We start from the raw sequence: 14,811 nt of genomic DNA on the forward strand, positions 1-14,811 counted from the left end.
AATATTCGGTGTAAAATGCATGGAGCATTTTCAGACTGTAATGTTTTACACATACATTTTGCATCGTAACGTTTAAAGAAATAAGCAAACAAGCTTTATGGAGAAATGGAACATTTCTTGAAATTTTAGGGTGATGCAAACAGAAATATATAGCAAAGAAACTCTAGGCTTCTGCCATGGTGTGAAGATAATAAAGATCGCCAGATCACACCAAATTGTAATCTGGTAACTTTGTTTGAAGTTCCTAATCCATAATGTGAAAGGAACAGTTTTGTTGTCTTTTTTGCTTAAGATCGACTCTGCCAAACTCCTTACAGAAGAATGTCACTAGAAGCCCATCAAGGTGAAGCATATGGGAAAAGCAGCAGAAACCAGAGGCAATGGACGAGTAGCAGGCTGAGAAGCCATGGTTGGTGGTTGCATAAAACTCCATGCTATTCATTGGCCCTCATCTCCACGGTCCCTTTAGATGCCTTCTGTTTTTAGAAAAAGACCTTCTCCTGTTGCTAGGCTTTTTCAGTTTGGATTGATTCATAGTGATTAAACTTTTTTCAGATTTTAACTTTTCTTGGTCACTTGCTTTGAGTACCTTAGTGATAATTTAGTACCAATCCAATCATTAGGTGAACTGAGGTAACTCACAGAAGATCTTTTTCTCATGAGCTGAGGAAGTCAAAATTTATTTAAATGGATCACTGGCAGAACTTACAGTATAAATGCCTTCCTCTCTTCCTAGTTGGAATGCTTTCCAGATCTTTTTTTTTTGGGGGGGGGGGGCTGCTCCCTACATTGTTTGAAGCCTCATTGAAGAGAGTCACCACTATTACAGAGAGATTTAAAAATACATTCTGCAAGCAATAATTGTAGTCCAAAAATTGATATCTATGGACATAAATTCTGTGCAAGACCTATATACATTTTTTCCTTCTAGGCTTATTAACGCTTGTGGGAAAATTTACTCTATCCCAATATTATGGGCAGTATAGACTCATACTTTATAGTAACTTTTTGACATAATTTGGCAGCATTGACACTGTTTTGAAGCTCGTAGTCTTCTTTGGATGGACATGAAGGCTTGCCTTCTTGATGCCCCGCACCTGAATGAGAAGGATGCCAATTTGGTCACACATATATTAAGAGATAGGGAAACTTAGATTAACAAGAGTTGTTAATGTCCTTGACAGTGAGCTTCCCTCCATTCATGCTGAAGCCAGGAATAACCTCAAGTATTCTTGCAGTCCTTTCATGGCTCCATAATTGTTGGGATATTGGAGCTGGGAGGAGAAGCCTGTGAGAACTTCAGTAGGTCCTCTGTCTCTGTCATTGTTTAACAAATGCATGATAGATACCAAGGTCAACCATGGGAGAATAGCCTGAAGTCAAATAGAAATGCTTAACTAAAAATCCCTTGTAGATATTTTAAGAGATATAAAAAGCAGCACTAAAACTTACTTTTATCAAATTGGATTCAAAATTTAGGTCCAAATTATTGAATACTTAAATAGTAAGAAATTTAAATAAACTAAAATACAAAATCTTTCAACAATTTGTTCCACTCCAGCTTTTGATCAGACAAGAGAATCAGTGAATGAGAAAAGGTTCTTCACTTCTAGTATGACATCTCAGACCACTGAAGAGACTGATGACAATACTGTGAGTGGTTGGAGTGTCCCCGAAGAGATCCAGCAAATACTGTATGGTACATCTAATGTACATTTCAAGAAGGTGAGGATGGCAAAAATGGCTAAAGCTCTGAAATAGTTACTTGTTTGTGTCTTCATTTTATTTTGTATCTATGTCTCTCCTGGGAGAAGGATCTGATTCTTATTGTTTACAGTGCCTTTTCATATTCAAGTTATTCTCCAAAGTACCTGTGAGCAGGACAAGAAGCAATGGGTGAAAATTAATCAAGGAAAGAAGCAACCTAGAACTAAGGAGAAATTTCCTGACAGTTAGAATAATTAATCAGTGTAACAACCTGTCTCCAGAAGTTGTGAATGCTCCACTGGAAGTTTTTAAGAAGATGTCGGATAACCATTTGTCTGAAGTGGTGTAGGGTTTCCTGCCTAAGCAGGGGGTTGGATTAGAAGACCTCCAAGGTCCTTTCCCACTCTGTTATTCAATTCAATTCCTATTCCTATTCTATTCTTGTTAACATTTGATCCCAAATCCAGTTTTGGACGTGATAAATTCTTGTCACTCTTCTACTCCAAAAAAATAGGACGATAGTCTCAGGGCTAAAACAAAGAGAGTGTTCCTTAAAAGGAAAATATGAAAAGGTGTCATCTGAAGATCCAAAAACTTTTGAGGTGAGCAGAATCACCTTCTCCCAGGATGCCAGTGGGCCATGCTATAAGAAGGGTATTCCGCCCCTTTTCCAAAAAGTGGGGCTAAGTTAGATGTTCCAGTGTTCCTACACTATTGCTGTGCTGTGTTTTCATAGGATTTTGAGGAGGCAGAATAGATGGGGAAGACGAGAAAAGCTTAGGCCTCCAAATGAATCCCTTTGGTACTATATAATAAACTTCACTTCAGTAAAGCACAGAGTAATCAGAAAGAGCAGGGCAGATGCATCCATTGGAGATAATATTACCGTGTTTCACCGAAGAAAAAAACTATCCCGAAAATAAAGCCTTAAGTTGATTTTTACCTGTGCACCCAATATAAGCCCTACCCCCCCCAAAATAAACCCTAATTAAGACCCCACCCACTCCATGGTGCACGGGGTGGAGCGAGGCGCATGGGTAAAAATTAAGCTGGGGGGGTGGAGTTGCCCTACTACTTACCTTCGGACAGTTGCAACCAGGTCTTGCGCACCTCAGCAGCTGCCTTGTGGGCCCACTTCTTCTGCAACTGGCAAGGCCGGCAAGGCTTCCCTGAAGGCTTGTGCAGCTGATAACAGAGCTCTGGATCAATCCAGAGCTGTTATCGACTGCAGAGACTTTCAGGAAAGCCTTGCCAGCCACAGAAGATGTTCCTGAAGGCATCTGATAGCGATAAAGGAGGGCAGGGGCGATGCGCGCAAGTGAGGTGAGTCAGTAGAAGACATCCCCCCGAAAATAAGACCTGGTACCTTTTCTCAATGGCTCAGTGGCTACGACAGTGAGCTTGTCGATCGAAAGGTCGGCAGTTCAACTGTTTGAATCCTTAGTGCCGCGTAACGGGTGAGCTCCTGTTACTTGTCCAAGCTTCTGCCAAACTAGCAGTTCGAAAGCACGTAAAAAATACAAATAGGGACCACCTTTGGTGGGAAGGTAACAGCGTTCCATGCGTCTTTGGTGTTTAGTCATGCCAGCCACATGACCATGGAGACATCTTCAGACAGCGCTGGCTCTTTGGCTTTGAAACGGAGATGAGCACCGCCCCTTAGAGTCGGGAACGACCAGCACATATGTGCGAGGGGAACCTTTACCTTTACCTTTATTACATATATAAGACCAGGTCTTATTTTCAGGGAAACACAATGTAAGAAACTGGTGACTTTGAGTCACAGAAGTAGAAAGTAAGGAAAGAGTGGAGCCAATGATTGGTTTCCAACAGAGATCAAACATTAAGGCTTTTTGTTCATTATATACTTTTGCAGTAGCTGGCCTAATTTTAACCCTGGGGAAAATGACTTTTTTGGCCTTGAAAAGGTCTCTTGATTTCTTATCTCCATCATGCTTCTCTTTCTCTCTCCAGGAATCACTTCCAGAAGATGCTTACTCCATTGCCAGTCTTAATAATATTGACAGTATGAGTGAAAGTACCAGCAGCATCCTTAGCAAGCTGGACTGGAATGCCATCGAGGCTATGGTAGCAAATGTGGAGGAGAAGTAAAATTGTATCTTGCCTATTCTGGTCTTTAAAAGGACATTAAGTAGAATATGTAAATGAATAACTGGTGGTGAAGTTGGAAGATAATCAAGCGACATCACAACAAGAAACATCAAGGACCAACATTCATCTATTTAGGAAATTCTGCATAATGTTACAGAAAAATTCAAGAAAATTTTTAAAAAATGATTACCTTCAGAATAATTTGATCGATGGTGGTGGTGCTGTTCCACAGGATGGTGTTTTAGGATTTGTAGAATATGTAGATGTTTAATAAATCTGGCAAATAAGGTCCTAAGGATGTTATTAACTTGTATTTCTGAAAGAGTGTTTAGAATTTAGGTGACCAGGTTTGCATCTTGATTTTGATGAATGTTGCTTAAAATTATGAACATTTAAATATTTTTAATATAATAAAATGTCTCGGGGTTGTTGTTTTTTTGTTACATTGGAAAATGGTTTTGGGGGGGGGGTGATAAGTTTGCATTATATCATAAGTTTGTGTTATATATTTGTTTTGAAGGCGTTGCTGATATCCAGTATCTCTTGCTGTGTTATTTTTTTGGTAGTCTGTGAGATGTAATCAGGCCTTAAATTATGTTGCCTCCTTCACTATGTGAATATTTAAAACAATTTCATTTTTTAATTCATTCTCTTGGTGAATTTTTCATTAGGATGGCTGCTATACTAATAGCATATCTACTTTGAACCTTAAGATGAAAATGTGGATACAAGGGGCTTGTTTTTAGTTCCTACTACTCTTATTGGTGAAATTTTCATCAGAACCTTCAAGCCATTTTGAGTTCTTTTAAAATGCAAGATGTTAAAACATTCTGAGTCGATAAATATTTATGCTCAAACTAAGGAAATAACAGGTATTTCATATACTCATTTTACAAATTTGCCAATGTTACAGTTTATCATAAAGGCATGTTCTGGCTCCTAGTCTGAGAGCCCTTTTTCACACAGAAATGCTCCCTTGGAAGGTAGCTAATTGTCAGCCCTTTGAGGTAGGCCAAGAATGACTGGACCTCTCCTGGACTCAAATATAGGCTGTAGTAACAAACTTGAAAGACTATTTTGCCTTCCTCTCCTCTTATATTTGGGTGATGCCAATTTGAATTTTTAATGTTTTCTTCATTTCTTGTCTAACATTGTCTCTGTGCCTCCAAACTCCGGTGGAAGAGGATTCTGATGAAGCAAAAGCTGGTGCCTTTTCATAACAGTTTGAACAGACATTACCAGACTGGGCTATTGTAAACTAAACGATTTTCCTCCTACAATGTTTGGTAACGAAATGAACTCTAATCTTTGTGTTCAATTACTAGTGAATTACTCCTTTTGCAATTAAGATGAGATTGTAAATAAGGAAGACCCCATTATATTTTAATGGGATGAAAGAATCTTTAGAGTGCTTAATTAGATAATCTGGTGGCATTCAAGAGATTGGAACAGCAGGATGGGATGCACATTGTGATACTACGATGATGTAACTTTGTAAATCAGGATTAAATCTTTATCCGTATTTGTAGAAGTTGTAAAGCAATACTTTAGATATGCAATATATTAGCCTGAATCAACTGTTTAACATATTGATATCTATGGAAGTGTAAAAAATAATGATTTGTTCCTTCTTGTTCTCCAGTAACTATCCTAATTACTGTTATTATAAAAGCACACTGGATAGTAAAAAAAAGTGTAGAGCACGGGTGTCAAACTTGTGGCATCATGTGACAAATAGCGACATTTTTTCCCTTCACAGAAGGCCTGTGTGTGACACATCCCTGGTGTAGAGCATGGACAGGGATACACATAGTTCTCCCTTAGAGATTGCTTGTTCAGTTACTAGTTACCAGGGTGCTGAAAAGGATAGCTATGATCAGTCCTTGAGCTTGCAACTGTCATGTTCCTGCGGTCATGTGATGGTGACTTGGGTGCTTGGCAACTGACATGCATTCGTGACAATCACAGTATCCCGCAGTCACATGATCACCATTTGATACATTCACAGCCAGTTTTCTGCAAGCAGTCAGTGAGAAGTTGCAAGTCACAATAATATGATGTTACACTGACATAGATCAGTGCAATCATAACATTTCAGTTTATGACATTAGTTAGCAACAGGGTTGCCAGTCCCAATTAGTTTGATGAGGACTACCTATATTAAGAATGGAAAATACTTGTGTACCTGTAGGGTAAATACAGATAGTCCTTGACTTACGATCACAATTGGGATCAGAATTTCTGTTGCTAAGCAAGGCAATTATTGAGTGAGTCCCTCTCAATTGTATAACTTTTTACATTTGTTAAGTGAATCGTTCAGTTGTTAAGTGAATGGGAAGGTCATAAATGTGATCACATGACCCCAGGAGCCTGCAACCATCAAAAATACATGCTGGTTGCCAAGTAACTCATTTTCATCATGTGATCGTGGGGATGCAGCCGTTGCAGGTGCAAGAACTAGTTGTAAGTCACTTTTTTTCAGTGCTGTTGTAACTTTAAATGGTCACTAAACAAATGGTTGTAAATCAAGGACTACCTGTACAGTATAGGGTGGATTAACATGGTTTTGGACTAATGCCTATCTTGAGAGTATTGCTTATGTTAATTCCAATTAATACATCAAACTGCTAAGAATGGTAATTTTTTAATGGAATGGGCAAACTCCAATGATTTCTCTTAAAACTATGACTTTGATAGAGTGTGGTTCTATTTTTGCAGATTTTAAACTACCATTGACTTCTTAACTAAAGTAGTGCTTTGCAATGAAAATACTAAAATTATGTACCCTTGTGGGGTCATCTATAATCACGCTTGGACCTAGCTATATTTCCCTCAAGATAGTAAGAGATAGGTAAGAAATTAAAATTGGTTTTCAAATTTCCATGAAACATTTGTGAAAATTTTAAGGAAGGTAATTTTTTGGTTTTGATTGAAAATGAAATTGATTGAAAACGACCTTATGATAAATATTGCAGAAGGAATATACCTACAAGGATTCTCTGAACAAGAGAAATCATAACTTCAATTTATTAGATTTTTCATTTGATTTTGCCAGTTCTTAACTCAGAATTAACCAGCTTCAAACTTTAAGTCTCCTTCAATTTTTCTAAAACCAGAGTTGAGGAAGGAAGGTATGGATGTCTACAGTCATACATAGCAAGTCCATCTGCTTGCATCCTATATTATCAGTTTAGAATAACAGAGTTGGATGGGACCTTGGAGGTCTTCTAGTCCAACTCCCTATTAGGCAGGAAACTCTATACCATTTCAGACAAATGGTTATTCAACATCTTAAAAACTTCCAGTGTTGGAGCATTCACAATTTCTGGAGGCAAGTTGTTCCACTGATTAATTATTCTGTCAGGAAATTTCTGCTTAGTTCTAGGTTGCTTCTCTCCTTGATTAGTTTCCACCCATTGCTTCTTGTCCTGCCCTCAGGTGCTTTGGAGAATAGCTTGACTCCCTCTTCTTTGTGGCAGCCCCTGAGATATTGGAAGACTGCTATCATGTCTCCCCTAGTCCTTCTTTTCATTAACTAGACATACCCAGTTCCTACAACCGTTCTTTATACGTTTTAGCCTCCAGTCCCCTAATCATCTTTGTTGCTCCTCTGCACTCTTTCTAGATTCTCAACATCCTTTTTACATCGTGGCGACCAAAACTGAATGCTGTATATTCCAAGTGTGGCCTTACCAAGGCATTATAAAGTGGTATTAACACTTCATGTGATCTTGATTCTATCCGTTAATGCAGCCTGGTTGGCTTTTTTGGCAGCTGCAGCACACAGCTGGCTTATATTTAAGTAATTGTCCTCTGAAACTCCAAGATCTCTCACAGTTACTACTATTGAGTGAGGTACCAAATGTACCTGTGCATTTGGTTTTTCTTGCGCCCAATGTTCAAGTCTGTCAAGATATTTCTATATCTTAAGCCTAGCTTCTGGAGTGTTAGCTGTTCCTGCCAGCTTAGTGTCGTCTGCAAATTTGTTTAGAGTCTATCACCCAGCTGAGCTGGGAGAACAAGCAGTTGGGGTAATTGGGCAAATAAATATATAGCAACTGGATTAACTATTCAAGAAGGAACTAGAAGTCAATGAAGAGATTAACTCACTGAAAATTGGTAACTTTGGGAATAATATGGCCAAATGAGTGAATTGTGATTAGGTGACTGCCAAAGCTCAAATTAGCTTTCAGGGTTCTTGAAGATTTGGGTGCCACAAAGGAGAAGCTACCAGATGTGCATCAAGAACATGCCCTCTGCTTGATGTGTCTGTGCCATGGTGTCAGCAATCACGAGACTTTTTCACTTTAATTCTGATTCTTTGTTGCCATCCCTTTTTGAGTAACATAATTTCAACATAATTGAATAATTTGAAACATAATTTCAAACTTAATGGCCATCCACTCATAAATGATCTGCATGTAGCTAATATTTTATACAGTATTTATATTTAAAATGTAGTTTTTAGGCCTTAAATAATCCCATTCAACGGAACCCATCCCCCTAGAATGACTGTCAGATGTCAGGTAGAATGAGTAACTTATTTCTTGTAAGAAACTGATAATATGAGACGGCAACCATCATGTCCACTTTAAATGGATTTGGATTTGGCTTCACTATTTCACTTGATCTATTTATTAAATATACATGATGCCCATCTCACTATTGGTATTTAGGAATATCCCTTTCTAAAATGCTTCAGTTCAGCAATAAGATCCAGTCTACAAACAACCATGTGTTTATGGGGCAAAAAAAAGTTTCATCTATTTATGTAATACGAATCAGTGGAATGAACTGGAATCTTCAACTTAGAAATTAGAAATAGAATTTACCAACCACCAACAGTACTCCCTTCTCTGGAACAATTTTCTCTGGAATTTTTTAAAAATTTACATACATTTTGGGCCCAACACCCTAAGGAATAGGGTTGATTTTTCATGTAATGCATTATCAAGAAATTCTTATTCTCCTTGGTGTATTTCACAGCAATTACTATGGAGCTACGTCATTAATTTGTTGGTAAAATGGAACATAGTAAAATCAATTTGTAGATACCCAGGGGGTAATTGAGTGAATCAGTATTGTACAAAAATGAATTAGGCAAAATATAGTAATTGCATGAATGCAGCACAGCTTTTGCTTTCACAACCTTAAAAATAGATTTTGCCCAGAAATATTTGCACCAATTACGACAAAGAAGAGGAAATGAAAACTATTTCATAGAACAATTAGATTCTGGTAATTATTAGTCATGTCAGTTTAATTTTTCAATTCTGTACAAGATAATGAATTTGAATATTGTGTTACTGTTTCCTACAGGTCAAGTAACACACTAGAATTCTGTAAATTAATGTAATAAAAACACAGCCCACCATATATTAGTTTTATAATTGAATTGAATGCATCTAAAATCTTTGATGAACATCCACTTTTAAATAAAATGTAGACTTTAAAATAGTCATTTGCTAATTATTATGCTATTCATTTCTTCTGCTTTTGTCAATATGCAAAAATTATTTTTGTGTTATTATCCAGAAATAGAACAGCTTCTGAAAGAATGGTGACAAGTACACATTGAAGCACCACTCCAGAGACAGTTTAAAATAGCATTTTCAGTGTATAAAAGATGAAAACAGATTTCAAGTAATTAAAAAAAGCCTATCTACAATACAGCCATTTCTGCCCAGCTTTTTTTTTTTTAAAAATCATTTAAAACGGTTACGTTAGTGCAACTATAAGTTACAAATCCATATTGATTCCTGACATTTGCAGGCTCCAACTGATTCAGTAAGGGAGTACCACTCGGATCAAAATAATAACAACAGAATACAGGCCCACCATCATTCAGGAAGTGCCTTTGCACATCATGTCCTAGTGTAATGCACTCTGATGTCCTAACAAAATATACATGTTTCTTTACTCCGAACAGAGTGATGTTTTTTCCCCCTGTTTTGAACATTGCCATATGAACAGCATTAGAAAGAAATTGAAGCATACAAGAAATAAACTATAGTTTCTTTTTATATCAAAATGTACTCTTGAAAATGTGTTTGGCACAGTGCTAAATCATATATAGTTAATACTAAATATTGCAGGATACAATAAAACCCTGGAGTTAACTTGTGTTTACACCCTTGTAAGGGATAAAGATACCAATTATTCAGAAATCAGCCTATACAAACTGTATAAACAATATTTATGTCTTGCTTTGAAAACCACTGATATAGTAAATTTTACATAAAAGACTGGAAAATAATATAAATGGATTTAAACAGATCTTTACAATAAGAAATTCAAATGGAAACAGACAAGTAACAAAGAGAAGTAAAAAAATTTATTGCAGTATTCGTTCCACCAGATTTGCTGGGGATCCCTTTTCTTGTATTATTTCAGGGTGACCTAATACATCAAAAATCTACATTTACAAAAACTCCTCCTGCAGGTAGGTCATAGATACTGCATGCTTTTTTCCCCCAACAGAATAAATTATATATCCAGGAAATCCTGCCATTTTACAGCCTGGAAAAACGATGCTTTCCTTGAAACTGGGCTAAGCTAAAGAAAGCCATCCGCTGCTAGGTTAAACTCCAAGAACACTTTATTAAGAACATTAACAGACTAATTTCCAACATTCACTTGTTTATTTTTTTTAAACAGAAAGGTTTTTTTTTCAAGATATAAACATTTTTTTCGTTAAACTATTATACAGTGGGAGTAAAAATGAACTGAGAAGTTTCTGCTGCACAACAGCGAAGGAAGCTCCCACAAAAATGTTTACCAAACATTTCCTTCTGTTTCCTGCATCCCAGGTGTCATTCTTACTCTTCATTAAATTGATTTTTTTTTGCCAGAAAGTTGGTAATTTCAAGTTTTTTTTTCTGTTCTTTCCTGTAAAATTTGGCTGCATGTGTACAAATGCATTATTAGCTGGAAGTTCCATCCTTGGCGGCATACAGCGATCGTAAAGTCTGAACAATTTTATTAGTCAGCTTATTAGCACTCGTTAGAGCAATTTTTTTGTAAATAATGTCTGACTCTTTGATAGTGTCTACCCAAGGCACCAGTTTGCGGCCATCACGGCGCTTAGCCTCAGTCCAGGAGCCACTGTAGGAGCCTGCCATCCATTGAACACTGAAGCCATTGCTGGTTTTCTGTACTACTCTTGCAATTTGTGGTCGATCTTTGTACTTTGGACAGCAAATAGCGATGACATCCATGACATCAACACTTTCATTCATCTGTGCTGCCAACTCCGTAGAGTCTGAATTTCGTTTTGACCTTCTCAATGACTAAAACATTGGAGGGGAAAAAAGACCAAGTGTTACACAAAAGAACTTGATTGAAATTATTGCTTTTATTGCTTTTAATCCCTTGACGCCGGGAGTTGGGATTTTCCGGCACACATTCCATTGCCGGCAATGAGACGCGACCGCCAGCGCCAAGGGGTTAACATATCCTTGCAAAATCACATATTTTAATTTGTACCCGTCTCTTTAAACTCTTATTGATATATAAAATTATATATACAAATGAATCATAAAGCTACATAAAAACTTGGCAACAATAAAAAGGTTACACACAATACATTCCAAAGGAAATTTTTTATACTAGATATAATCTCTATGTTTTTATTGTTTTTGTTAAAACTTTCTACAAAAAGTTGTATAAACGGTTAAGAATTTCTATCTACAATTTTTATATGCATTACATTACTCAATGTACATTTTATTATAGACTGACATTTATAAGCACATAAAATCATTTTACGTAATACGCTGCGAAATACGTTGACTCCTCCTCCGCCTCACCCCTGAAGTGCCTCCTCCTCTATCCTCCCCATCACTCTCATCCTCCTCTGTCTCAGCTGCATTGTTCCTAGGGCTGCCACCTCCGAGCAGCGAGGTAATAGCTTTGTTGCGAGCATTTGTGCTTGCTGACACTTCCCCGTCTTCTTCCTCTTCGTCAGGATCCAAATGTTCCATAAGAAGTTTGAACTAAAAAATGAATGTGGGGAGGGAGGGGAGGGGAAAAACTGTTTTAAAATATGCTACATAAAGTCCCTTTAGTCAAAATTTTAAAGCAGAAGTGATCTATTACAAAATTTTGTTTTCTTCCTTAAACCAATTAGGAAAAAAAAATATTTTCGGTCTTTCCATTGCTGGCAGCTCCAAGCAAGCCACTAAATAGTTGGAGCATCTCACCCCCTTCCTCTCAACCCATTGGTAGACAATCTGCAGTTCAAAAATTATGCATAATTCTATGCAGAAAAACTTTCACATCGGGGAACAAAAGAAAATAATGGGCTCTAATTACGGAAGGTATGAGACATATGGACATGTAGCAGGTGAAAGAGAATTCCAGAACATAAAATTTGCCTTTTTAAAAAACAGTTATGCATCAAGCACTATGGTTTGTCCCTGCAACACTTGGTTCTCACTGGTCTCTCTCCAGACACTCAAAAAAATGGGCTGATACAAGAAAATGTTAAATTATAATCAGGGACACCTAGATGTATGTATGTTCCTTGTTGAAACCTCTGCTTGGAAAACAGACATGCCCAGAATCTGGAGGGAAAAACAAGATCCTAGGGAACAAGAATAGTGCAGGAACCAGTTAGTCTGCTTTGTATATTCCTAATGTTTATGTTTCTGATGGGGAAAGATTTTAGTTGGCTTATCCCTGGACAACAAAACCATATTGCGTAATAGGAAAAGTGAAATGGCTAATTTATTATGTGTCATGAAACTTTAAAATAAAGAAAATGTGAACTAAATCTATGCTTCTAGAAATGGATTCTAATATATTTTTATTTAAAATACTGTAATTTCATTCATTAACATAGATTTTTATGTTTTCATATACTGTATCACTGTGAGTTGTATGATTAAAGCAGTTCAAATATATAAACAAACACTGCCAAGATATGCTGCTTCTGATCCATGAGGGGTTATATAGCCATGAAGATTACCTTCATCATCATCTACTTTAATTACTTAAAACCATTTTATCTAATGGCACAGAACTGTACAATAGCACTAGCAATAACAGACTACGATAAGTGCTATTGCTATTCATAGACTTATATACCACTTCACAATGTTTTACAGCCCTCTCTAAGTGGTTTACAGAGTCAGTCTATTGTCCCCAACAATCTGGTCCAACCTCGGAAGGATGGAAGGCTGAGTCAACCTTGAGCCACTGGAGAGAGCAGGGACTTAGTCCTGCAGTACTGCATTTTAAGCACTGCACCACCATGGCTCCTGTACTACAATTACAAGTAGTCCCTGACTTACAACCATTACTTAGTGACTCTCTGAAGTTACAACAGCACCGAAAAAAGTGACTATGGCCATTTTTCACCCAAACATTGCAGCATCCCTGGTCACATGGTCAAAATCTGGGCACTTGACAACTGTGCCAGTTGTATTTATGACATTTGCAGTGTTCCAGGGTCATGTGATCACCATTTGTAGCCAGCAGTACATAGTGACGTTTTAAATAGTGAAAACTTACATCTAAGTATTGTTTCACTATATTCCTCTTCACATCTTCTGTGAGCCTGGAATTAGCCATATCACTTCGAAGGAAGTCCAGCGTTTGTTTTGGATGGAAGTGAATTCCTGCTTTTCTGTTTATCGCTTTATCATAAACTTTAGCCGATTCAGAAGGTGAGTATTTCTGAATTTTACTAATAAAACAAAATAAATGTTGTAAGACTAATCCCAGTGTACTTTAAAGGAAACAATAACAACAGATATTCTGAATCGGTCAAACTTTTTTAACATTATAAAAGCAAATGTTAACTTACATATTTAAGTATTATTGATTCAACTTCCCAAGAGTTCAGTGCCAAATACAATCTCACCAATTTATAAAATGGAGGTAGAATAAGCAAAACTAAAATGGTCCTTACGTATCAGAAAATCCGCACAGGTTCTTCAAATGCTGTTTCAACATCAAAAGCAACAATATGCCCTGAGAGACATTTGCAAATTCAATCAAAGGAGCTGAATTGTCTGGCAAACACTTCATGACTGCATTTATATCATTTTCTTCATCAGTGTCTGAATCAGAATTTACACGTTTTCGTAATTTCCGGGATTTTTGAATTTCCTCCTCACTTTCACTGTCACTTTCACTATTGCTCTCACTTTCACTTTCTTCATCAGAGGAAGGCTTTTTTTCTTTTTTATATTTTACCATAGACTGAAAAGAAAGAGAGATATGTGCTTTAGACTACCAACAATACAATAATGCCTCTGTAATTTCACAGTCATTTTAACACATTTCTCACGTTTGAAATACTTATGAGAAATGTGATGACATTTTGTTCAACAGCACATCAGTGTTGAAATATATACATGAGCACTCAATTTCATTTTCAATTCGGAAAATAACTGACATGTTCCACCAAGGAGACTGCTTAACTTCGTTACTGGCAGTCCTTTGCAGCACTTAGCATGCCTCTTCACTGAATACAGCTATCTTTTTATATCTAAGATCTATAAGAAAAATAACTATTAAAAACCTCATGAATTCTCTGCAGGTATTATTAAACAAATTCTGAAAAATAAATGAAGGCTCTGAGTAAAACATCTGGCAGACTATTTCACTCATCACACGAAGCTTCTTCACTTTTTGCTTTGCACATCGATTGTAAATTTTATATCAAGCAAACTACACATATGAGGAAGTTGGCCTCTTGTGAGTTTGAGAGATCCCTCAGCAATGGATTCCATGAGAAAAATCCATATTGCTGGCTCTTGTCTACATACTATATGGGTCTCACTACATGAGAGTAATCTTCATTCTTATATGCATGTCAGTGTGTGTGTGTGTGTGTGTGTGTGTGTGTGTGTGTGTGTGTGTGTGACACTTCAGAGCTTATTAGCCCCAATCCCGTTAGCATACATTTAGGTTTTGAAGACCTAATTGTTCCCTAAGTGTTGGGGCCAGGATGTCAGATGAGCTCATTTTAAGAGGTATAGTCTT

The 14,811-nt window shown here is 37.0% G+C and overlaps 2 protein-coding genes across 7 annotated transcripts in view; one reads left to right on the forward strand and one right to left on the reverse strand.

The window, feature by feature from the left end:
* CPLANE1 (ciliogenesis and planar polarity effector complex subunit 1) overlaps positions 1-4,106 on the forward strand; it is an 83,367-nt gene extending 79,261 nt beyond the window's left edge. For all 6 annotated transcript variants that reach the window (XM_058170113.1, XM_058170110.1, XM_058170112.1 and 3 more), the window contains 3 exons: positions 293-409; positions 1,562-1,725; positions 3,682-4,106. In XM_058170113.1, the coding sequence (XP_058026096.1) occupies positions 293-409; positions 1,562-1,725; positions 3,682-3,819 (419 nt within the window). In that variant the 3' untranslated portion in view covers positions 3,820-4,106. The remainder of the gene's footprint in view (positions 1-292; positions 410-1,561; positions 1,726-3,681) is intronic.
* Positions 4,107-9,822: 5,716 nt separating this feature from the next.
* The window catches only part of NIPBL (NIPBL cohesin loading factor), a 164,043-nt gene continuing 159,054 nt past the window's right edge, over positions 9,823-14,811 (reverse strand). The window contains exons 44-47 of the mRNA XM_058170118.1: positions 13,733-14,025; positions 13,333-13,507; positions 11,628-11,813; positions 9,823-11,108 (exon numbers count right to left, since the gene is read on the reverse strand). Coding sequence (XP_058026101.1) covers positions 10,743-11,108; positions 11,628-11,813; positions 13,333-13,507; positions 13,733-14,025 — 1,020 coding nt within the window. The 3' untranslated portion in view covers positions 9,823-10,742. The remainder of the gene's footprint in view (positions 11,109-11,627; positions 11,814-13,332; positions 13,508-13,732; positions 14,026-14,811) is intronic.

The sequence above is a fragment of the Ahaetulla prasina genome, chromosome 2 (assembly GCF_028640845.1).
Source record: "Ahaetulla prasina isolate Xishuangbanna chromosome 2, ASM2864084v1, whole genome shotgun sequence".
Taxonomy (NCBI): domain Eukaryota; kingdom Metazoa; phylum Chordata; class Lepidosauria; order Squamata; family Colubridae; genus Ahaetulla; species Ahaetulla prasina.